Source organism: Lupinus angustifolius, chromosome LG13 (assembly GCF_001865875.1).
Source record: "Lupinus angustifolius cultivar Tanjil chromosome LG13, LupAngTanjil_v1.0, whole genome shotgun sequence".
Taxonomy (NCBI): domain Eukaryota; kingdom Viridiplantae; phylum Streptophyta; class Magnoliopsida; order Fabales; family Fabaceae; genus Lupinus; species Lupinus angustifolius.
In genome coordinates this window covers 7,754,478-7,781,848 of record NC_032021.1, presented here as the reverse complement: position 1 = coordinate 7,781,848, position 27,371 = coordinate 7,754,478, and the positions used below count along the sequence as shown (strand labels likewise).

The 27,371-nt window shown below is 31.3% G+C and overlaps 1 protein-coding gene across 2 annotated transcripts; it reads right to left on the bottom strand.

Moving 5' to 3' along the window:
• On the bottom strand, positions 18,857-21,088 carry LOC109325796 (membrane steroid-binding protein 1-like). Of its 2 annotated transcripts, XM_019558359.1 has the most exons (3): positions 20,721-21,088; positions 19,225-19,501; positions 18,857-19,188 (listed from the first exon to the last, which is right to left on the bottom strand). In XM_019558359.1, the coding sequence occupies exons 1-3, from the start codon at positions 21,029-21,031 to the stop codon at positions 19,063-19,065; spliced, it is 714 nt and encodes a 237-aa protein (XP_019413904.1). In that variant the 5' UTR covers positions 21,032-21,088; the 3' UTR covers positions 18,857-19,062. The 2 variants fall into 2 exon arrangements, with proteins under 2 accessions (XP_019413904.1, XP_019413903.1); XM_019558358.1 differs by having other exon boundaries at positions 18,857-19,501; positions 20,721-21,087.

The following is a 27,371-nucleotide window of genomic DNA, read 5'->3' as shown; positions in this document are numbered from 1 at the left end:
ACTAGTTCTTTTGGTACTTCGGACGGTGGTAGCATAGCATATTTCATTCTTTCATTCCTCCACATTTTATATTCTTCAGTGTAGTAGGCTTGATGCTCTCCAAGTTCATTCTTCCCGAAGAGATGAATATTTCTCAGAGCATTTCTCACTGAAATGAGAACTTCCCTAGTGGTTTCTTCATCTTTATACCATATCGTACTTCCTTGCAGCTTTTCCTGAGGTACAGGATTCATTCCTCATTTCAGTTGTCCAAGTACAAGGATCGGGGTAAAATAGATGGATATTCTCCACATGAGTACATTATCACATGGTGTTTATCACACAAGCAGCACTTTGTCCCAAAGTTCCTAGGGGTTACTTCTTTGAACGGTTTCTTCCAATCAGACAATTGCATAGGTTTGATTGCAATGTTTCTGAACCTACGCCTAGGGTATCTGCTCCAATCTGGGTATTGGTGATGCACAAATCGAGTAACCATTCATACATAGAGCAATTGCATACAACATCGAACTTTGTGGTAACCCTTTTCATGACACCTTTGAAACGACAAGAGAGTCTCTGCGATTACTTCTGGTACTGGATTAACTATGAATCTCTTGACTTTGGCGAAGACATCAATTGCTTCTTTGTCTACCATATCATAGACAAAAGGAAATAAGACCATACCATATACAGCTAATGCAAATACGGGTTTGAATAACTCCCAATTTCCTTGCTCAATCATCTTGACAAGATGTTTCTTCAAAAAGGTAGACTTTAGCCCATAAATTTCTCCTTGCTTGATTATCTGGTTTGGACCTGGACATACCCCAATCAACTTCTCGATATAATCTTCTATGACATTCTGATTATCACTATACTGATACAATTTGAGTCTGCTTGATGATTCGATATCAACGATGGATGAACCGATATCAAGGAGAACTTCATACTCTTCCACAGTTAGGGATGCATCTACATTCGGGAATTCAAAGACATGTAGAATAGTATTACAGTATTGGATCATATCCTTCATGGCCTTTAAGGTGTCCTAAATAAGGTATGTCCTACATGGGATTTTTGGAATGTCTATAGGTTACATCCTACGATGATGTACTAGATTTTGTCTAAAGTGGACTCGGTGAAAGCTTTAGACTTCTTGGTTACCAGATCGCATCCAATCCCGAAAGAAAGGAAACCAAATATCATAGGTTAAAAACTAGAAGGATCGAGCCATCTAAGCTGCTACATTTTTTGGTTGGATGACCGGCTCTACGACTTAGGAAGAGGCGAACTCAATTTTTTACCTCTCCCAATTGATTTGGAGTCGTCACTACGTTTTTTGTGGTTAAAACATAGAAAACTCTGAGTTTATGCCAAATTTGGATAAAAGTGGTCTTTGAATAGAGATTCTGAACTCGGGAGTCGAATACGGATCGGGGAAGGTATTAGCACCCCGTCCGCCCGTATTAAAACGGTACCCTCGCTAATCACACCGATTTTTATACCCTTAAAAATTATTCATTCAAAATTCAATTGGTAAACAAAATATTTTTATTTTTATATTTGCATCTGACAATAGGTTATCTTGCTCCTACGTATCCCCGGGAGCAATAGAGAAATCAATATTACGTAGTTCTAGTTTGAAATTTGTTTAGCTACTTTGGTTGATTGTTAGTGATTTGGAAAATACCGATAGGTTTGAAAGTATTGATTTATTGAATTGATTACTTTGAAATTGTTTAAAATATATAATTGTCTCGACATAAAAAATATTATTTTCAAGTTTTATTAATATTTTTTATATTTTTTGTATTTGAAATTCTTGTATTCTTGATTTTATAAAAGTAGGTCGGACAAAATTGGGTATTCACACATATCATGTTCTTGAGCATTAAATGTTTCATTGGTTTGTTGATCTTCATCAAGCATTATTTCGTTACAGTTAATTCCTTCTGCAAGAAATTCTCTTTCTAAAAAAGTTCCTCATCTTGCCACAAACACTTTATGGTCAGAAGGGTGGTAGAAATAATATCTCATTATTTCCTTAGGATACCTAATGAATCTACACTTGTCAGACCTTGCTTCAAGTTTATTTGTTTGTAATCTCTTAACATAGGTTCGGCATCCCCAAACTTTAATGTGCTTAAGGCTTGGTTTGCGCCCTTTCCATATCTCATATGGTGTTGTAGAGACAGATTTTATAGGAACTTTATTTAACAAATAATTTGCCACAGCATATCCCCATAAGCTTATTGGGAGATCAGTGAACCCCATCATGGATCTAACCATATCTAATAAGGTTCGATTCCTTCTTTCAGATACACCATTATGTTGTGGCGTACCTAGAGGTGTCCAATGTGAGAGAATTCCATTCTCTTTCAAATAATCAAGAAAATTAGCATTAAAATATTCTCGTCCTATATCAAATCTTAGCATCTTGATACTTTTACCAGTTTGCTTTTTCACTTCACTTTGATATATTTTGAACATTTCAAACGATTCAGATTTATGTTTCATGAGATATAAAAAACCATATCGCGAAACATCATCAGTGAATGTAATAAAATAAAAATATCTTCCTCTAGCTTGAATTCTCAAGGGCCCACAAACATTAGTATGAATTAGTCCCAACAATTCAGAGGCTCTTTCTCCATTTCCAATAAATGGAGATTTGGTCATTTTGCCTTTGAGACAAGATTCACAAGTCATGTGTGATTCATAATCATAATTGTCAAGATAACCTTCCTTGTCGAACTTTTTAATTCTTTTCTCACCAATATGACCCAGTCTACAATGTCAAAGATATGTTTTGTTTACTTGATTAACTCTTTCTCTTTTAAGACTAGAAACATACATAATTGAATTAAAACGCACTTGAGGTAAGACATAAATGTCGTGTTGGATATACCCATTCGCATAAAAGATGTCATTATTATAAATTGAGCAAACACCTTTATTAAAAACAAAGTGATAACCATGAATATCTAACATCAAAATTGAAATAATGTTCGAAACAAAATTAGGAATATAGTAGCAATTTTCCAAGACTAGTAAATTGTCAGTCGGCATTATTATGAGACTATTCCTATAGCATTGGTTGCAACACTTGCTCCATTCCCCATTTCGATATTGATTTTGTAAGACAAAGATTACAACTAGGGGGTGAATTAGTTGACTTAAAATTATGGCCACTTTTTCTGCAAAATTAAGAGTTAAATGCAGCGGAAAAATTATGTAGAAAATTAACAGATAAAAATCAAGAGATAAAGGAGAAAAGATTATACTGAAATTTTATATTGGTTCACCTTCTTGTCCATCGAAGGCTACGTCCAGTACTCTAGCATCACAAGAGATTTCTTCACTAAATATTATGAGTTGTAATTACAATATCTCACCCTGAGACTTCTATGTACCTTACGCACTCACTAATACTTATATCACTCTTGGAAACACCTTTTCCAAGTGACTTTATCCCCTTTCATATCACACCCATGTGAAATACCCAAACTCGTTGTCCAACTGGGCATTTAAAATTTAATTAGAGTAATCGATTACATCCTTGAGTAATTGATTACCCAACTTTGCCAAAATTGGGTAACCTATTACCCATATACTATTTTCAATTTTCTTTAAAAATATTTTGAGCATTACTACTATTGTATATTCAAGAGTATATGATAGAAGTACCTATTTAGACTTAGACTAATTTGTCTTGAAGATTTGTCTTCATAAGTATTCTTCTTTTTCTTCTTCTTTGTGATGTTGGTGTCTTCATCAAAATCACGTCAAGATCAGACGCAAAGATCTTCTTCACAATCTTCCCCTTTTTAATGATGACAAACCAATATCTTCTTTAACAGTATAGTTTTCATAGAGCAGCATACTTTGAGATATGTTAAGATGACTTAAGTATGCACCCCCTATTTTGTATGTTCCCCCTTTCATTTGGAGTTATGTGCATGAAACTCATAAGGTTGAGATTCAGGAGGGTTAGGAGGGGCAATTCTAATTGTTCAGTAGGAGTAGTCGGTCTATCAGTTCTATGCTTATAGGTGCGGTCATTAGGATTGAAAGAGAAGCCCATTTTTTGGATCACGTCCACATCAATATGGCTTTCACGAAGATTAAGAGAGACCTTGGTTTCACCAGTAGTAGAAACACTGAAATGTTCAAGAATTTTGGTTATGAAGATTGCATAGGGCAAGGGGCTTTGAGTTCCTTGAACAGTCCACATTTGTCTCATTATCATCTGAGCCCAATTGATTTTGATGTTATAATTCATAACATACATCAATTGAAGTTCTATGTCACATATTTGAGAGTGGTTTGAAAATTTAGGCAAAATGACAGCTCATAAAATAATGAAGCAAACGGTCCTCAAATTTAAGATGTCCAGCAGATAGGATATCTCTATTCTTAACAGTCTCACCAAAGCCCTGTTGCTAACGCATTTCTATTTCCCCTTTTGAAATTCTACATAGAGAATAGTAAAAATCTTTCCGATCATAGTTATCCCATTCACAAACAAGGCTGAAACTCGTTGTGCTACCTTGAGTGGGTATGTTACAGCACAATGAACTAAAAGTTTTCAAATCTAAAACAATGTCTTTTCCTGTCACATAGGAAGTAAGACGGTTTTTCTAGAAGTTCAAGTTGCAGTAAAATACTCTAACAAGTTCAGGATAAATATCATTTGATTCACAGCAAAAATCGATTGTCGTAAAAGATAAGGAAAAGGAAAATCTTCAAACTCAAAATTCCCCACATTACCGTATATTGGAGTAAATATGGTTCGTCCATGAAAGTTTTACTCCAACACTTGGTGTTGTTCATCATTTGTGAGAAGTCTTGCTAAATCCAGAGGGTTAGACTCCAAGGATGAAGTCTCTTGCTTCTTTTGAGTCACATTAGTGTGTTACTTCTTGGTTCTTGAAGAAGATGCCATAGATTGGGTTTTTGAAGGTTTTTAGGTTTTTGGGTTTTGGAGTTTTGGGTTTTTGAAGGTTTTTCGGTTTTTCGGTTTTGGAGTTTTGGGTTTTTGAAGGTTTTTAGGTTTTTGGGTTTTGGAGTTTTGGGTTTTTTATTTGGTCCACTAAACACGAAAATTATGGTATATAAGTGTTTAGAATTAAAAATGTGATATGAATACACACAAAAATCACTCAAAACGGATGAAAAATGACGATTTTAGGGATTGAGAGGCTTGAGCACGAGTTGAGGAAGACGATGAGTTTGAAAAAATTTGAAAAATGCAAAAAAACACATATATAACTGCACAGAGTAATCGGTTACCACTTTGAGTAACTGATTACTCTGTTTTAAAATTTTTAAAATTTTCAAACAGCGGTTTGCATAATCGATTACGCACCCTGAGTAATCGGTTACTCAAATTCCTTGTTTAACCTTATAATCGGTTACTCTTCAGAGTAATCGATTACTGACCCCAGAAAAGCTTATTTTTACGCATGTTGATGCTATAAAAATGATTTTTAACCCAAATTTTGAAAGTTTTAAACATAAATAAACACTTTTAAGTACAAGTAGGCATGAGATAAAATAATGAAGCACACATATAATCATGTTAAGATAGGTAAGCTTCATCAAGAATGTCTAATTCCCGTCTAATTTTGTAAAAAGGTTCTTTAGCCAAGTGTTTAGTGAAAATATCTGCTAGTTGGTTATGAGTATCAACGAATTCTATAGTCACATCTTTCTTTTGGACATGGTCCCTAAGGAAATGATGTCGTAAATCTATGTGTTTGGTTCTAGAATGCCTAACTGAATTCTTTGTGAGGTTTATAACACTAGTATTGTCACATTTTAGAGGAGTGCAGCCTATGTCTAAGCCATAATCTCGTAATTCTTGTTTAAGCCACAACACTTGGGCAGAACAATTACCTACTGCTATATATTCAGCTTCAACAGTGCTTAGGACAACACATGTTTGTTTCTTGCAAGACCAAGAGACTAAAGCATTTCCTAAAATATGACAAGTACCACTTGTACTTTTCCTCTGAGATTTGCGTCCAGCAAAATCTGAATCCAAATAACCAACCAAATCACATATACTTCCTTTTGGATACCATAATCCAACGTCAGATGTGCCTTTAAGATACTTCCTAATTCTCTAAACATCAACTAAGTGTGATTCTTTTGGTTTAGATTGATAGCGTGCACACAGATATACATTAAACATGATATCAGGTCTACTCGCAATTAAATATAAGAGAGATCCAATCATACCTCGATACTTTGATATTTTAATGCGTTTTCCAGCTTCGTCTGTATCGATGTAAGTACCAGATCCCATAGAAGTAGCTATTGGCTTGCAGTCGTCCATATCAAAAATTTTCAGCAAATCTTTACAATACTTGGATTGACTTACAAAAATGTCATTATCAAGTTGTTTGATTTGTAATCCAAGGAAGTAATTCAACTTCCCCATCATGGACATTTCAAACCCTCCTTGCATCATTTTTCCAAAATCACTATACAAAACTTCATTAGTAGAACCAAAAATAATATCATCTACATAAATTTGAACAAGAAGAGTATGATGATTTTTTATTTATAAAGAGTGCAGTGTCGACCTTTCCTTTAGTGAATCCTTTTTCAAGTAGAAAATTGGTTAGACGATCAAACCATGCACGTGGAGCTTGCTTCAAGCCATAGAGAACTTTCTTTAATTTGTAAACATGAGAAAGGTGTTTGTAATCTTCAAAACCAGGAGGTTGTTCTAAAAATACTTGTTCTTGAATATATCCATTTAGAAAAGCACTTTTTACGTCCATTTCATATAGCTGAAAATTTAAAGAACATGCATATGCAAGTAATAGTCTAATAGCTTCAAGTCTAGCAACCGAAGTGAAGGTTTCATCGAAGTCTATACCTTCTTCCTGATTGTATCCTTGGGCTACTAGTCTACCTTTAATTCAAACAATAATACCATTTTCATCAAATTTATTTCGAAATATCCAACGAGTTCCTATGACAAGCCTATTTTTAGGTCTATGAACAAGTTCCCAAACTTCATTTCTCTATAACTGGTTTAATTCTTCTTGCATAGCAAGAATCCAGTGTTCATCCTCGATTGTATCATCAATATTGGAGGATTCTATTTGAGAGACGAAGGCCATGTTAAGACACGCATCTTCTAGCATTAAACGGGTAGTAATACACTTGCTAATATCACCGATGATGTTGTCAATAGGATGATCTCGATGGGTTCTCCTTTATTTTGGTAAATTAGAGTGAATATGCTCTTCTTGAGAGGATATATTATCATCCATTTTCAAATGCTCAGATTTAGTTATAGAATCAATAATAGTCTTTTCATTAGAAGGGGAACTTGGCAAGTCCTCTTCATCAAGAGTTAACCCATCCATTAACACGGGATTGGTTTCATCAAAAGATACATGAAAGAATTCTTCCATGGATAGAGTTATTTTTATTAAAAACTCTATAAGCTTTACTCGTAAAAGAGTAGCCTAGGAAGATACCTTCATCAGCTTTTGCATCAAACTTGCCTAAGTTATCCTTACCATTATTTAAAACAAAGCATTTACAACCAAATACATGCAAATGAGAAATGTTTGGTTTTCTACCTTTAAAGAGTTCATATGGGGTTTTCTTAAGAATGGGTCTTATAAGAACTCGGTTTGAAACATAACATGCAGTACTTACTGCATCAGCCCATAAATATTTTGGGAGGTTAGTTTCATTTAACATTGTACGAGCCAGTTATTCTAAAGACCGATTCTTTCTCTCTAAAACACCATTTTGTTGTTATGTTCTAGGAGTAGAAAAATTGTGATTGATGCCAAGATCATCATAGAATTCTTCAAATGAAGAGTTTTGAAATTCTCCCCCATGATCAATACTTATAGCAACGATTTTTAGTGATTTTTCATTCTGAATTTTTTTAGCATAAATTCTCAAGGCTTTGAATGCCTCATTCTTATGAACTAAGAATAGAGTCCAAGTATATCTCGAAAAATCATCTACTATAATAAGATCATAGTAGTTACCACCATAACTTTTTGTCCTTGAGGGGCCAAATAAGTTCATGTGTAGTAACTGCAATGGTCTATCGGAAGAAACCATGTGCTTAAGTTTAAAAGAAGTTTTTGTTTGTTTACCCATTTGACAAGCACTATATAGTTTGTTTTTAACAAACTTCATTTTGGGTAAACGAACAACTAAATCTTTCTTAAAGAGTTTATTCAAATGGTCCATATGTATATGAGCAATTCTCCTATGCCAAAGCCATGCATCATGATTATCATTAGCAACTAAACATGTTATTTGTAAAGAGGAGCCTATGTCAATCATATATATGTTATTTATCCTCTTACCAATGAGTTTAGAGTTTTTAGAATTCTTACTTTCGATGATGCACTTATCTGAGTAGAATGCCACATGAAAGCCTTTGTCACATAATTGACTTGTGCTAAGAAGATTGTGTTTGAGTCCTTCAATATAAAATACACCTTCTATGGTTGTTGAGGGTGGCTTGCCAATTCTACCAACTCCAAGTATTTTTCCCTTGTTGTTATCACCATATGTGACATAGCCTTTGTCCCTTGGAGTAAGGATAAAGAACTTGTTTCTACCGCATGTCATGTGCTTTGAGTAGCCGCTATCCAAGTACCATAAGTTGTAAGCAGCTCTCAAATTATCCTGCAAAACAGTTTAAGTTTTATTAGGTACTCGATATTCTTTGGTTCCTACATAGTTAGTACCTTTCTCAACCCATCTAAAATGACCTAGGGGTACACCATATTTTCTAATTATGCAAGTATTTGGTGTATGTCCATGGTTTTTACCATATGTACATGTGGGTTGATGTTTATGTATCCTACATTTATTATTTCTATTTTCAAATGCATGGATACTTTGTTTTTCAAAGTTTATCTTAGTTCAGACACTTTGTTTCTTAGAAACATGGCTTTTTGAATAGACGAGACATCTTCAGTCTGTTGAGTGTCTTTGATCATTACTGATCTTTTCTAAACTTTTACTACTCTTGTTCATCTTATTAAGTTCAAGACTTAAAGTTGAAACTTTATTTTCAAGAATAATGCAGTTTTGACATGAAGATGATGAGGGTTTGTTTCTAAATGCATCTAACTCAGTTTTTTGTTTTAGAAACATTTTTGTGAGTTTAACATATTCATCATGCAAGTCATTAAATGCAGTTTGTAATTCAGAAGAATATAGTTGTTTATTATTTACCTCTTCTTCATCATAATGATGAGATGCCATTAAGGAAAGATGTGATTGTTCTTCATTTTCTTGTTCAGAGACGGAACTAGTATCATTGTCTTCCTAAGCAATGTAGGCTCACCGTTCAGTCCTCATTTCATTGTTCCTTTTGAAGGAGTTCTTTTTTAGGCTTGGACAGTCCATATTCATATGGTCAGGCTTGCCATATTCAAGCATGTGAAATTTTGGTTTGAAGTGGAGGCGTCATTGTTCTTGGTGAATTTCCTCATTTGTCCAGTTTTACCACTCTTGTTCTTTTCAAGGAACTTGTTGAACTTCTTTACAAGAAGACTCATGTCTTCCATCTCTTCCTTCTCATATTCATCTTCTGATGATTCATATTTGTCTACTTTCACCTTGAGAGAGATATTCTTCTTTTTCTTTTCATGCTCTTCATGTTGGTCAAGTTGGTTGAGTTCTAATTCATGTTCTTGTAATTTACCAAAAAAAGCAGCCAAAGACATTTTCGATAAACCTTTCTTTTTAGAAATGGTTGTTACCTTGGGTTGCCACGTTCTAGTGAGTGATCTTAGAACCTTCAAGTTCAAGTTACTTTTTGATAATACCTTACCATGTGCAATAAGGTGATTTGTAAGATGAGTAAACCTCTTTTGAAGATCCAAAATTTTCTCTCCAAGTTTCATATGAAACATTTCGTATTCCTGGGAAAGAGTGTTGAGTCATGATCTTTTTACCTCCTCAATTCCTTCATGTGCAGTCTCTAGAGTATCCCACATTTCTTTGGAAGGTTTGTTTTCTTTGGCAGATTTGCAGTTTGATACTCTAAAGAACTCGTCAATGCCAAGTGTCGATGTGAGGATGTTCTTTGCTTTGAGATCATACTGTACCTTCTTTTTATCTTCATCATTCCATGAAGATTTGGGTTTTACTTATCTTACGTTGTTGATTACGGTGAAGGGCTCATATGGTTCTTTTTCAATTGCATTCCATATGTCCAAGTCTTAAGATTCAATGAAGATTCTCATTCTAATTTTCCAAAAGTCATAGCACTCGGAACATAGCTTGGAGGGTGGTTGATGTTGGAACCTTCTCCTATGAATGATCTTGAGGCCGTCTTCGATATATGATCAGATTTGAGAATAACTTACTCAAAAATAGCTCTGGTGCCAATTGTAAGACAAAGATTGCAACTAAGAGGGGGTGAATTAGTTGACTTAAAATTATGGCCACTTTTTCTGCAAAATTAAGAGTTAAATGCAGCGGAGAAATTATGTAGAAAATTAACATATAAAAATCAAGAGATAAAGGAGAAGAGAGTACACCGAAATTTTATACTGGTTCACCTTCTTGTCCACTGAAGGCTACGTCCAGTACTCTGCAGCCCAAGAGATTTCTTCACTAAATATTATGAGTTGTAAATACAATATCTCACCCCGAGACTTCTATGTACCTTACACACTCACTAATACTTATATCACTCTTGGAAACCCCTTTTCCATGTGACTCTATCCCCTTTCTTATCACGCCCTTATGAAAGAAAGTAATTTGCAATAACAATGAAGAATATACAACAATGACAAGATTGCCTATACAAGTATGAAATGTTATATCACTTGCAATCCAATAATTCTTTTGTATACTAAGTAATAATACTCTATAGTGTGTAAAACTTTTGAAACACTTTACTTAAAGCAACTCAGAAAAGTCACTTAGAAGGTTTAAGAACGAGTTGTAATAAGTGTAGAAAAATGTTTCAGAGAATTTTCAGAATTAACTTGAAAGTTTGTGTAAGAGTTGTGTGAGAGTTATGTGTGTGTTGTACATGAGTTTAAATGTCTTTAAATAGGCTTTCCAACCATCCATAACACCTCTTTGAAAGTGTGGAAATTGATTGGAATGAAACCATTTCGTTTGGGATAAAAAAACATTCATTTTGAAATCTAAAAACTGGTGCAACAGCTCTCAGTAATCGATTACAGGCTTCAGTAATCGATTACCCCAACTCGTTGTCCAACTGAGCCTTTAAATTTTAATTAGAGTAATCAATTACAGCCTTGAGTAATTGATTACCCAACTTTGCCAAAAGTGGGTAACATGTTACCCATATACAGTAATCGATTACCCTGCACAGTTTTTGTTGGATAATTGGTTTTCTCACTCATGTAACTTGTTATTTAGATCCAGTAACATGTTACACACTATTTTTTGTTTATACTTGAAGTGTTTCAATTTTCTTTAAAAATAGTTTGAGCATTACTACTATTGTATATTCAAGAGTATAGGATAGAAGTACCTCTTCAGACTTTGACTAATTTGTCTTGAAGCTTTGTCTTCATAAGTATTCTTCCTTTTCTTATTTTTGGTGATGTTGGTTCTTCATCAAAATCGTGCCAAGGTCAGGACCAAATATCTTCTTCACATATTTCTCCCTTCTTCAATCATCTAGTTATTTGTAGTCCCTGCAACGAATTGCAAATGTTAAAACTACTACCAGTATCTAATACCCATATTGAAAAATCTATAACACTTAAGGAAATCATGAAAACATTTTTCACTAATGTCTCATCTTGTCTCTTTTCTTACAAAGAATCAAGATATTTGTGGCAATTCCTCTTCTAGTGTCCCTTCTTCTTATAGAAGAAACATTCAGCATTGCTTTGGTCAACACCACCTTTCTTGTCCCTAGGTTTGGTCACACCACCTTTAGGCACGAAAGGCTTCTTTCTGGACTTGTTATTCCATTTGCCTTTTTTTCTTGTTGGACTTTCCAACTACCAAGACAGATCATTGGTTCTTTCCAGAGTCAATTTGATTCTGATAGTCAATTAACATATTCAGCATCTCATGCAAGTCACAATTCATCTTATTCATGTTAAAATTAACAATGAATGGTGAGAACAAATCAGGGAGTGACTAACTGACTGTATAATCAAATCTTGGGTTAATGCATTCCCAAATTTGCAGCTCAACTTCTAAAGTTATTCTATAAGACTAATCATCTTCAGAATATGAGGTCCTTCTTGAGCATTCACATTCAACATGGATCTAAATAGAGTCTTAGACAACTGATATCTAGTTGTCCTACTTTGTGCACCATACATCTTCTTAAGATGTGCGATGATATTAATTGAGTCCATGTTATCATGATGCCTCTAGAGTTCAGGACTCATTGATGCTGAGATGAGGCATTTTGCACTCTTTCAGTCCTCTAAGTACTTCTTATAAGCAAAAATTGCCTCAACATCATCTTTATTGACTGGTTCAGGCATATCAAGCTTATCGATCGTATCGATAAGTTTCTCGTGCATGAGAACGATTCTCAGAGTTCGGTACCAGTCATGAAAGTTGTTTCCAACCAATTTTCCATCAGTGAGTATCGAACGTAATGATAAAGAAGATATGTCGAGATATCTACCCACAGTTAAACAAATATGTGAGAACATATTAATGTAAAGAGATAGATCACAAATAAAATACTCCCACTTACTACAATAGCAATTTAAGAAATAAAAATATAAAATAAATGTCTTTAAAATTGTGAACAGATACTTGGTTGTCAAATCATTTCTAATGCACATTTTAAGATGAATGTATCACATACAATTTTATTCAAAATAATAAATAACAAATAGCTACTTGTTTGTCAGGTCATTTCTATAAGTATAATTGAATTAATCTTTACACTCCTTAGGTAGTCTAGGCGATTAGAGATAAAATTAATTTTATTGATTGATTGGTATCACATACTATGTTAATCATCTTAATTACAAGTCCTTTGGTGGTCAAATCGTTTCTTGAAATTAAATAATTAACACACTCTTAAAAAAAATGTATCTTATACAAAATAATTTTAAGAACATTAAAATAATTTTATCAATCACACCTCATCACATGAAACTTATGATTAATATATATACAAATATATATTCTGGAATTTGTAACTTAGATATATAAATCTAATTTATATATTAGTAAACTAATTAATCATTATTAATTAATAACTATCGAATCATATATTGTAAACCAATATATTGTTGAAAACATTTATTCATATGCTTCTAACTCATATAACCAACTCACTCGGGTTTAGTTTTTTATTAGTGTGACAATCAACACGTTAACAAAAATAAATTCACTCACTGTGAATTAAAACCCAATCATTGAGTGAAAAAACGCAAACAACAAAAGTTAATATATTCAGCATGTCAAAGTATTCTAATTATATAATTAAACACATTCATATATCACTATTATATATTAACAACAACACATATTGACTCTACACTCTGGTAGATGTTATATTTAAAATATTAATAACATAACTCATTATATGTATTTGCTGGATACAAACTTTTACATAGGATTGTTTAGATTTTCATAAAACTCTACACAATCCAACATGTTCAAGTCATGTGATGAATATAAAAACCAATAACTATGTGATCAAATCAACAAAATAATCAGTGTGAATAAAAATTAAGAACATTCAACACATTGAGTAAAGAATTCACAATCCACCGATTTGCATTTTACACTCAATAAAGTTTAAAGGTTTGAATAATTTTAAGAATTGTTCATATCTCAGTCCTAATAATTTCATGCAATCACCATGTGATGAAATAAAAAAATATATTCATAACCCAAAATGTTCAAGTCATCATTGTCTCACTAATTTAATTAGTTTCAAAAAACCAATTAACATTGCAGCATAAATTAAAACACAAAAACTTGCTCTGATACCAATTGAAGGCTTATTAAGTATGTTCATAACATGCACAGCGGAAAATAATTCATCTATTTGTGTTAAAATATGCATACACTATAATAAGTAGACAAAAATGTTTGTAAAAATACATCAGGATACTGCGATGGCTTTCGAAAAAGTTTTCCTTCAAAAGTATGAAGGTCCTACATGCATATTCACACTGAGACCAATCCTTTTTGTATCAACACTTGATCCGTGAAGCACAAAATCAACTGAAATAAAACCAAAATGAAAGGATTGAAAGAGAGCAATATGATTCTTTGTATATTGCCTATGTTACTTTATACCATGAGGTTACGTGAGTTTTGGTTTATATAAAACCAAAACCTCCTTCAATCCATTTAGTGTCAATTAACAACTCATTTATTTAGCAAAAATTTTGGTTTATAATATATAAAACCAAAACCTCCTTCAATTCATTTAGTGTCAATTAACAACTCATTTATTTAGCAAAAATTTTGGTTTATAATATATAAAACCAAAACCTCCTTCAATTCATTTAGTGTCAATTAACAACTCATTTATTTAGCATAAATTTTGGTTTATCTATACTATATATAAAGCCAAAACTTGAAATAACTATCACCATGATTCTATTTTCCTATTTTGTCCTTAATATTTTTTATTTATAAAATAAAACTATATAATTCTAGATAACTATAATTAATACATCTAACTTTAAGTTATATATTATAATAAATACAAAATTATAACATGAAGTAGATCTAATAAAAAACATTCTAATTCTCTAAAATAAAAAATACAAATTTAATACTTAATAGCATAATACAAACAAAAAAATTATAAGAGAAATTACATCTAACAAAAAATACAATATAAAGTACACTTCCTACCACGCTAGTAATATATAAAACCAAAACATCCTTCAATCCATTTAGTGTCAATTAACAACCCATTAATTTAGCATAAATTTTGGTTTTTGGTTTTCAAAATTGACTATTAGTTTTAAACCTTTGAAATATTACAATTAAGTCTTCCTTAATTATATTAAAGATCACTGAATAATATTATTTGTATTTTTGGTGCTAGCAAAAAATACAATAATATTCCACTTAAAAGTAAATATACAAAATTAAACTATTTGATTTAGATATCAGGTCCAACAAAACTCATTTGTGTGTGACCCCATAGGTTCATTACTAAACTGGTAGTAAATTAACTCATTAATTTACTAATCAAAGTTGGCATCTAGCAACACTCCTTAACGACCGGATAGAAATGAAGTAATATCTTTTACTTTAGAACCATTAGAAGATTAATATAATATTTTCATCCATCTTTACAACTCTAAGTTAACTCTAGAATATGGTATAATTGTCAAATTCTAATAAGTTAACTCGTACTGGATTACTTAAGAAACTCATTTCTTCATTCATTCAATTCCCATTGGCCAAGGTCTTTATTTCTATAGAGTTGAAACTCATTACCATGAGTTGATGGATTCTTTCTTGATTAATCACTCATTCTACAAGGATTTAATTATACCCAATAATTATTCAACTAATATCATAAGACATTAGGTGTCCGATATCAAAATATAATAAATAACTTGTTAATTATTATGGTAATCTCAAGTCTAAGGAAAATATATATTTATTCATAATAATGTCCTATTAACAATTCAAATGTAATATATTAACCATTAGGAATTCTCCTTTGAGTCAGTTCAATGGTCATATCTCTATATGAACCATTTATATGTGTAATTTAATATATGAGAATCTTTATCTAATAAAGACCATTAAACATATATTAATTTATCTAGATTAATAGTGTTCTAAGCAGTGTTGTTAAAACCGTGCCGGTTATCAAACCGGTAAGAGTACTGGTATAGTGATACAGTTATTCAACCGGTGGTTCAGTAATTAAACCGCATGTCGGTTAAACCGGACATACATACTTATATTTATATATAAAAAAACCTATAACAAAAAAATTCCAAATAGGTAGATACTCAAATTTATAATCCATATTTATAATCTACTCAAAATTCACATAAACAAACAACTTGAAGTCTTTATCAAATTCAAAGTCTACATTACAAAACATATATCAATCCAAAAGTATCACTTAACAACCGCAAAATATAAATAAATGACACAAGTTCACAACTCACTCTACAAAACAAATAAATTTGGAGTTTTATCATTTAATACTAAGGAGTCAAAATTGTCTCATACCGATATTATATTTTCCCACCAAATCCTATTTTTAGACAATACTCGAAAATTACACAAATGTCACTGAGATTACACACGAATGCTATGAACCAAAAGGTGTAATCTAAGTATGCCTTGAAGTGTTGAAGAAGAGTTGGAAAGATGGGTCACCTTGTAATGGGTTTTTAAGTTATTAAGTTTTTTTTTTCAAAAAAAATATATGTGTATAAACCGGTCGGTTTAGTAAAATATCGATCGGTTCACCGGTTTTAACCAGTTTTGATACTTGGCCGATTCAACACCTGTACTATACTGGTTATATGTACGGTTCACCGGTTTTCCGGTTGAACCGGCCGTACGAAATGATTTTTACAACATTGGTTCTAAGCTCAATAAGCCTATGATCAAGAACAATTTAGATTAAAATTATAAAAGATTTATTTCTCATTATTATAATCTGTATTATAATAATAAGTCTCTAAGTTTAATCAATGACCTTTCATATTAATTATTTTGACAAACAATGAATATGATATTGAGATAATAATACATATAACTTTATTATTATAAACATGACAAATTGGTTATTGGGCATACATTATATCACAACATCTCCAATATATTTTACATGTGTACCACAACTTAAAATCTCAAATGTCTAATTCCCTTGTCTTTTCCAACCCACTAAATTTCTTGTAGATATATAAAATTGTCCCTCATTCCTAATTATTGTGTCAATTATTTTCAATGATTCACCTAAACTAGTGTCTATATTCCATGTTCTGATTTGTATTCTAGAATGTTGAACTAGCTTCTTTAATTACAGTTATTCAAAAAAGTACGAGAACCTTTCTTTTTTCACTAAAATTAGGCAATTGACCCTTGCGCTTTTGACACTATACTTGAACACTACAACATTATTTCTCGACAACAACCTAACATTGATAGTATCATATTGTTGATCTAGATTGAAGATATTCGATAAAGTTTATGTTAGTTATCAATTATCTAACATAACCTTTACATTTTATTTGAGCTTAGGACCAAATTATATGTAGAATTGTTTAGTTAATTATTTTATAATTTTATAATTGAATTATAATGAAATATATATATTATTCATGCAATAATATATATATATATATATATATATATATTTACTATTAAAAATATATAAATATATAATTAAACTTGAAAACTCATTGAGTATTCATATATACCAACAAATAGATTCGGGTATAAGAACGAGTTAATATTACTCTCACTTGTCCACCTCATTCTCATTCCTAAACTAAAAAATTAAATATTTAATGTCATATTTAGTCATATAACAAATCTCAGCTGGTTAGATGACTATTTTACAAAATAGCTTAGTTTTTTTTGTAAAATTTGAAATAAAGGACAGAAATAATTAAAGCATAGGGGACATGTCTATCTGCATGATGGTGGGACATCCCAGAACATAATTATATCATGAGAGCCTAAACTAAATTTAGTTATGTAGTCTGTCAGCATGTTATCTTCTCATATCATTTGAATATCTCAATTTTTATTAAGTAAAGTATTGATGTTTTGAATAACTTAAAGATAAATACTACAAACTAGCCTACATCTCATCACCAAAATAATGTGAATCCTTTCAAGACAGTGTGATAAACCAAAATATTAAACATGTTGAGGTGATAAAAAGGTTATTGGGAACTTTTACAAGGTTGGCCATCACAATTTACAATAACTCGGTAAAGGCTACCTTGGCCAAAAGTTGCTGGAATTCAATTGCGAGATCAAGAGGCTTTTTATAGCATTTGGTGTCTGCATCTCTCAAGTTGGCAAACATTGTTCATACATTTCTGTTTGTTAGTAAATAATAATGGATCTGTTTCTATTACCATAATACATAAATTATGTATTTGGTACAATAATTCCTTGTCTGCTTTCTGAACATAGCCAAGAACACCCTACCACCTTTGGAATTGAATATCCACATTTCACGTGATGAAATTTCCCTTTTGATTTTAATTCTTTTGGGAAAAATTATTTACAAACTTTTATCACACATTAGAGTTCTCATTGTTTCCCTGACATATGGCTAAGAAATCGCCACACTGACTTGGGAAGGTTTTTTCTGATTATTATTCTTTCTTATTTCCACAGGCTTCTTTGAAGGCATTTGAGGCCTTGAAATGTGTGGTTCAAAGAATAAGAATGTGGACACGAAAGTGAATGCCCAAACAATAATGCAACACTAGTGGAATGCTCACACCATGTATAATAGCTCTAAATATCTATGTTAACTTTGTAAAGCATATATCTATCCTAAGAGACAAAGCAAAACAATTTCAATGAACATGCCAATCGCTTATATGAAATATGTTCACTATTAAAATATAAAGTTAGCTAGAAGTGTATGTGAATAAATGGATAATGATGACATGACAAACAAAAAAATTGTTCCACATATATTGTGTATGCTAACAATTGGGGTTGCTCTAAGAAAGCAACAAAAGTGCATCCACTTTCAGTTATCAAATCATCTATCCAATGCATACCAGAATTTATGAGACTAAATGAGGCATCAATCAAATGATTTCAATGAAGAAGAAAATTCTGCAGACTTGCTATTTCCCTGCACTATGATCAAATGATTATACTACAGACAATTACTTGGCTCAAGATGTTTAAAAGGAAATTTTAAACCTCGTGATGGCTAAATTTAAACACTAAATATTTATCATTCATCAAAGTCAATACTTGCAAAGTTCCATGCAAAAGGGGTGGCCTGGACTGAAAGGAAATTGGTCTAACATTTGTTTAATACTTTCACAAAGGATCAGTTTTTCTCATAAACTCATATATAATGGTTCCCACGATTTGCAAGAGAATTTTATTGCCAATACAATCCAACCATCTTCACTCTATCACAGCATCAACATTTGAAGGGGTTTCATCACTTTTAACAGCTGGTGTTTCTGATGGACCGTCTTCGGTGGTTTTCTTGGATGCATCAGATGGACCATCTTCAGTGGGCTTCTTGGACGCATCAGATGGTCCATCTTCAGTGGGCTTCTTGGTTGCATCAGCTTCGGCATCACCGGAAGTAGATTCTGATGGTTCAGCACTGGATTGTGCCTCTCCTTCGGTTGCTGGAACTGTCTTTTGCACAGTTCCAACCTTCACATATTTGGTCATGAACTTATATTCCCAGTCTTGCAAGGCATCAAGCTCAAATGGGCCGAGACCAGAGATATCTCCGGTAAGATCTTTCTCCTCAAAGGACATCTTTGCTAAAGCTCTGCTAGCATCCTTGCCAGCAAATAGAGCATAAGGTCCACCGGGTCCATAAAACATCCTAGAAAGACACATAAACATAAACATTACAATAAAAATCATTCATCCCTGTTGTTTTGGATAATAATAAATAATTTGTGACATCGGAATTTGAAAAGTAAAAATCAGAATAAAATTAGTAAACTATGTTTTGAACTGCCAAAAGAATTAGGTAAATTTGAGTTTTCTTGTGATTTTCCAATCTACAGTTCTCTTCATTAATGCCATTGACAAAAACAATGCATATTGAAACTTGAAAGCATTGTAAGGAATCAACTGTGCATGCAACTCCTTTTTGCACGGGAATCATAACCGAATCACAATTATGGTGCAAATCAAATCAACCCGAACTAATTTTTCCAAGCAGAGGGGAAGAGATGTAAAGGAGGCCAGGTTCATCCTCCATGTTGAGCAAAGTTTGATACCAAAAACTTGTGACTGTAGCTGATCTAGGGAAATTACAACAGACCAAATAAAATGAAAAGGTTACAAATAAAATGGAGAATATTTAAAGTCTGGGGCTATAACTTTGTTTAAAAGTCATTTTCATTCAGCTATCTCTTTTCCACCAACTTTTTGCACCTACTCAACCAAGCAGACCCTAAAGGGTAGCCATAGTAAAGTATGGACCAGAAAGGTGGAAAATAGTGGTTGAAAATTGACAACATACTTTTTTTATTGAAGAAAATTGACAATGTACTTGATGGCAAGTGACAACAAAACTAGAAAATCCATTATTTTCAATCCTCCAAGTTCTACTAAAACCAAGCATATAACTTCATTATTTAATAAAAGGAACACCCTATTTTCAACATATATAACCAACAAAAGAACCATGAGAAATAAGATGCAGAAAACAAGATCAGAACCAATTCAAAATTACATAAAAGGATAGAGAAAAGTAATAAACACAAAACAGATGAAACCATGAAAAATACAAGGTAGTAAAAAAATCAATTTTTTGACAAAATTGACCCAAAACAAGACCTAAAATCATGGAAAGGAAAATCAAAACCAAATAAAACGATTAATTCCATAAAAATAGCACATAAAATAGGTGAAACACATAAAAATCATTTTTTACAAAAGAAACCCAGAAAGTTCCTTAAAACACAATTCAACAAAAAACTAAACAACCCAGAATCCAAAAAAGGCTCTTTTGGCCACCAAAACACAAAATCACAAAAAGGGTCAAAATCAAAAGGCAAAAAAAAAAAAGATTTATTTTACACACTTGATACCTGCTCTGTGAAATATCATAGATCTGACCCTTAATGGCCATAAGCAAAGGCTTCTCAGCATCAGAGCCATCATAAGCTTTAAGCTCCTCCTCTGAGATCTCACCAAGTTGAACTGGTGGCTTCAAAGGTTCCATCTCTGGAACAAAGTTCCGAGACCTGGCATGGGTATTTTGGTCAGAGGAACCAAATAAACTAGAAACGACGTAGTAGAAGGCGATGAGGACAGCGAGGAGGGTGAAAAAGGTGGGTGCAGAGAGGCCTGTGTAGGCTACTATGGCTTCTTTCAGTGTTTCCCATAGTTGCAGAGCCATGGCTTCTTCAATTGTGTGAGAGAGGGGAGAGAGAAAAGTGTGAGATTTTTTATATATAGCCCCATGTTTTTTCTTCTCTCGCTTTTACTCTGGTTTGATGAATGTTATTTTTTTTTTTTGTGTTGGTATTTTTTTTGTAAAGCTAAGAAGTTTTTTGGACTGTTCATCTGATTTTTAGTTATCATTAAATAAAAGAATGATAGATAATGCACTGATTATATATAAATCTTTACACTATCAGTAAATACATTTCACGGTCTTTATTTTTTGGATTTTGTTCCTATTTTTTCGATAGATATCATTCACAAAATTAAACTTTTATCTTATAAACTTTCATATTTGGTGAATGGTATGGTAAACTAGAAAGATGTGAACTTGTGACAGGTTGTCAAAAATTCATACGGCAATAATTAAATTGGAAAAAAAGTTAGAATCTTCCAAAAAAGCATTAAGTTTTTTAAAAATATATTTATTGTTTTTTTAATAGCAGTTGCAAATATGTATAGTTATTAAATTTAGGTTCAAATTATGTTTTGTTTTCATCTTTATTTAAAATTTCAAATTTATCACCAATATATTTAATGGGTGTCTAAAATCTTTAAACATAATATTACAAGATTTTAAATCACTTATGTATATTTTGTTGATAGAGTTAAAATCCACTGATTTTGGTTACCTTTAGAAAAATATAATTTTCAACTATTATAGGTTATAAGATTGTTAAAAAAGTTTCAATTAAATCTAAGGGAATGACTCAATTAACCTTCTAACTAAAAAACTATTTACCTATTAAATAGAGATAAGGGCATAGGGGAGTATCTAAGTTAGAGCTGTCAAAATGGGTGGACCCAATCGGGTTGGCCAGCCAAAGCCTGAAAATCTATAAGGTTTGGGTATCATTTTAGGTACTTTTATTAAATCCGATCACGGGTTGGGCTTACCCGAACGGTTTAGACTACCCGTTTTACTTATATGTTTTAATCTTTTTAGACTTTTGGCTTGGTAATAAGCATTAAATAAAAATTTACAAAACAACTTATAATAAAAAATAGATAATAAATATTATGTTATTGTGTATTTAATTAGATTTAACTTTTACCAAAAAAATATAATAAAGAAAATAATGTTTACAACAAAACTAAAATCAACATAAATTGTTTATTATAGAGAACTCCACAGAACCAAATTTAATATAATAGCTCCCCATGAAAGTATTGACAAAGAACATACATAAGATAATATTTTGTTAGTACCCAAATGTTTATATATTAAAGTGAAGTTACAAATTATATTAGAGAGTGAGAGTCCAATAGAAATGAGAAATTTAATAAAAGGGTTAGGTTAAAAATCATACACGTAGACTTAACATCACGTATTAACTCAAACACAATGCATTTGATCTATAAGTTTGGTTGCATTTGGCATAACAAATATGTTAAGAAAAATTATATGTTAATATCAAATGATACATATTTTTTGAATATATTAAATATATTAAAAGTTTAAAAAATTAGTTTATGCGGGTCGGTTCGCTACAACCCGCAACCCTCTTAAGATGGGTTTGAGCTACTATTTGATATGCATAAATTGTATCCGGACTTTTTAGTCTGGCCCAGTTTAGCCCAAACCCAATGTGGACTAACCCGAACTCATCCAAATAGCCCGTTTTGACACCTCTAATCTAAGTCGTGTTCGTATGTGACTCTAATAAGAGTAGAGTAGGGGAGTATCTATATGATTCTAATAAGAATGTAATATATATCTATTGTTACAAGTAAAAATTTATACATAACTAATATATGTTTTACCATTTATTTGTATTACTTATATTTAAAAAACAATAATAATTAAATATAAAAGGTATATCATAAGTACATAGTAAATAACTTATAAATAATGAAGACCCAAATATATTTTTAACAATACAACTAACTTTATTTTTAGATGACAAATATGTTTTTTTTATTAATTTTAAATTTTATTGTGTTCTCAATTATTATTATTCTATGTATAAATGGGTTCAAATGTTGTAATAATTAATGTTTTATTCTATTATATAGATGATATGGAGTAAGAAAAGCGTGAGACATTTTAACATTAAGATGACTCCATAAAAATATATTGGATTCAAATCATCAATAAATAACAATAATTGAACATGAAAAGAAAATATGTATTGAGTTTGTGTGGGCCTCTTTTATTAAAAATTATGATAAAAATATTAGATAATTAGATTGTTTGATATACAATAAGTAATCATTTTTATTTTGTCATACTAATTTTTTTTAAATCATCAAAAAAAAATCGAATTTTAATATTCAAACTTCATATTAAATTAAGGGCCTAAATTTTCTTCTTACATTGGCCTATAAAATATCAGAACTGACATTACTTATATTTATTATTGTATACATTTTTTCTCAACTCATATTTGCACATGCACTAATAATTATTTAACTTATTAGAGTACTTCATTCCATAGCTTTTTGAAAGTTCATTTTCCATTGAATGACCATATTAAGAAGTCATTCAAGCTATAATGCTGGAAGGATCAACTCGATAGACCAATGAGAGTGGTTTGAGTTCACCTAATCTTAATGTATGCAATACTGTTAGTGTTTATGACTCGTGCAAACAAAGTTTAAGATGAAAGACTACATTGGAAGAGAAAATCATGATTGTGTTACCCCTGAAATTTTTGGATGGTTCAAAACCAATGGGATTAGGTACCTAATACTTTAAAGAATAAGAATATATCTCTGTCATTGCATTTACTTCAATTACTAAAATTTATAACATTTTAATATTTCAGTTAAAGAAACAATTCCTTTGAGTTTTAAAACCAACAGTTTCAATTTACAAGATAATAAAAAAGTATTAATTCTTAAATGTCAATTACAATTAGCAATAGGTTACCAACGAGCGTTGGCTCAAGTGGTACATGCTTGATTCCCCTTAAGCAAGAACCCGGGTTCGAGTCTTGTGGATGGAAAAAATGCCCGTTGGGAGAGTTAGCCCCACTTACCTGTGGATGTACCTGGCTCGGACAGGATTGCCTCCAGTGCGAGGATACATGTGGGAAACCAAAAAAAAATTAGCAATAGGTTATAGTTGGCAACTATCTATTTTTTTTTGGTACAAATCTATTTTGCTATTAGGAAGGAAATTGGGGCATAATTTTCTCTTTTAGATATATATTTTCATTTAATATAATATGTTGGTTATCTTTGTACGTATGAAATAAATTAAATAAAAGAAATAAAAAAGAAACTAAGTGAAAGCTTCATCTGCATAATGGGCAGCACTATTGTGCAGGAGTATGAGATTCTAAAGTCATCTAAAACTCATGCTAAGTTTAGACATGTAATTCATCTTAATTAGTATGGGGTAATATTTTTTTGTTGTGTGATTAAGAACACATATTATATATGTATTCATATGTGGTTAAGAATACATATGTTACTCGTGCATTCGCATGATTTTCCTTGTGTATTTATATTGTTAAGAACACACATGTGATCCGAGCATTCGCATGGTAAAAAATACATATGTTACCCGTACATTCTCATTACTAAGAACACATGTTACACATACATTTGCATTGTTAAATACACATGGTAAAAAATACATATGTTACACATACATTCTCTTTTAGATATATATTTTCATTTAATATAATATGTTGGTTATCTTTGTACGTATGAAATAAATTAAATAAAAGAAATAAAAAAGAAACTAAGTGAAAGCTTCATCTGCATAATGGGCAGCACTATTGTGCAGGAGTATGAGATTCTAAAGTCATCTAAAACTCATGCTAAGTTTAGACATGTAATTCATCTTAATTAGTATGGGGTAATATTTTTTTGTTGTGTGATTAAGAACACATATTATATATGTATTCATATGTGGTTAAGAATACATATGTTACTCGTGCATTCGCATGATTTTCCTTGTGTATTTATATTGTTAAGAACACACATGTGATCCGAGCATTCGCATGGTAAAAAATACATATGTTACCCGTACATTCTCATTACTAAGAACACATGTTACACATACATTTGCATTGTTAAGTACACATGGTTTACTCAGGTATTTGTCTTTTTAAACACATAAGAAAAATAAATGTTAATTTCAAATTTAAATTTTCTAATAAAAATAAGAAACCTAAACATGATACTAGGGATGTCAATGGGTCTGGTTGGGTCTGGATAGTGCATTACTCAAACCCACCTCGTTGGCTCGGACAGGATTGCCTCCAGTGCGAGGATACATGTGGGAAACCAAAAAAAAATTAGCAATAGGTTATAGTTGGCTACCGTCTTGAAAAAAAGTTGGCAACTATCTATTTTTTTGGGTACAGATCTATTTTGCTATTAGGAAGGAAATTGGGGCATAATTTTCTCTTTTAGATATATATTTTCATTTAATATAATATGTTGGTTATCTTTGTACGTATGAAATAAATTAAATAAAAGAAATAAAAAAGAAACTAAGTGAAAGCTTCATCTGCATAATGGGCAGCACTATTGTGCAGGAGTATGAGATTCTAAAGTCATCTAAAACTCATGCTAAGTTTAGACATGTAATTCATCTTAATTAGTATGGGGTAATATTTTTTTGTTGTGTGATTAAGAACACATATTATATATGTATTCATATGTGGTTAAGAATACATATGTTACTCGTGCATTCGCATGATTTTCCTTGTGTATTTATATTGTTAAGAACACACATGTGATCCGAGCATTCGCATGGTAAAAAATACATATGTTACCCGTACATTCTCACTACTAAGAACACATGTTACACATACATTTACATTGTTAAGTACACATAGTTTACTCAGGTATTTGTCTTTTTAAACACATAAGAAAAATAAATGTTAATTTCAAATTTAAATTTTCTAATAAAAATAAGAAACCTAAACATGATACTAGGGATGTCAATGGGTCTGGTTGGGTCTGGATAGTGCATTACTCAAACCCGCATCGTTGCTTCATTTTTTATTGATACCCGCCCCGAACCCATGCTGATACCTGTTGGGTCTGCTACCCATGAGTCCTTGGCTACCTAGTAGATCTGCGTGTACTCACAGTTTAAAAAACATTAAAATAATTTTCAATAATTTATATAATTGTGCATTTGCTTACTACAATCTTATATGTTAGTTAGGTAATCAACAAGAGAAAAAGTATAAAAAATAATTTAAAGTTTTAAACACATTTTAAATTGACTATTTCAACATTATGATGTAAAATTGATTAAATAAGAATTATTCACTCAACATAATATTATATTACACATATCAATTAACAACATAATATCACACCACTATTTAACAATGTAACATGATTATTTAACAAAAATATCAATTATCTTTACGAATTAACAATAGAACATTATGGATTGACATTATATATATGGATACACATATTCACATCTTAGCCATCAATTCTAGAGAAATTTGATGATATAGATCTACTCATTAATTCAAATCATTAGACTTCCATAGAATTGATGATTAAGATGTAGAGTAAGTTGTTTAAACTATATATATATATATATATATATAAAGGAATAACGGATCTGGGTACCTCATTGTCCAGACCCATCCAACAACAAGTCTTAAAATCTCGGATCTCATTACCTACAGATCCAAAAACATAGACCTAGACCCGACACTTATGGGTATTTTTTGCGTTACCCATAGATCCGGATACCCATTGCCATCCCTATATGATACTGTATGGTATTTTGAAAATAAATATTTTAAAAGTTGTACAAAATGAAAATAGAGAAATCAAATCGTAATAGTCTTTTTTATTAAAAAATATGTAAAAGTAAAAAAAATTCAGTCTCGAATTTGATTTTTTTAATTATAATGGAGAAAAATTAAAATACAAGAGAATTTGAACTGTGATATTAAAATACAATGAAAAAAGTGTTACAAAACTTTGATGAGGTGAAAATGTATAATTTTTAATTTAAATTAAATAACTATATAAGAGAAGATAGAATGATTATATTAAGGTTTTACTACCCAAAAAATGAGATCATAATATTTAATAATTAAATTATTATTAATTGGTCTAATAGTTGATTGAATTGTAATATATTATTAGCTATTTATCATTAATAAATAATAAGAATATGAAATTATATTCTTTAACACTCCCATAATTAAAAGGAAAATAATAAGCTATTAATAGATGATGTAATTTTCTTCAGAATTTTAGTTATTTATCATTAATAAAAATATGAAATAATATTCATCATGTCTCCTTTAATTAGGTTAATTAGTTTGAGTATTGCACTAATTATTTTTTCATTATTGTCA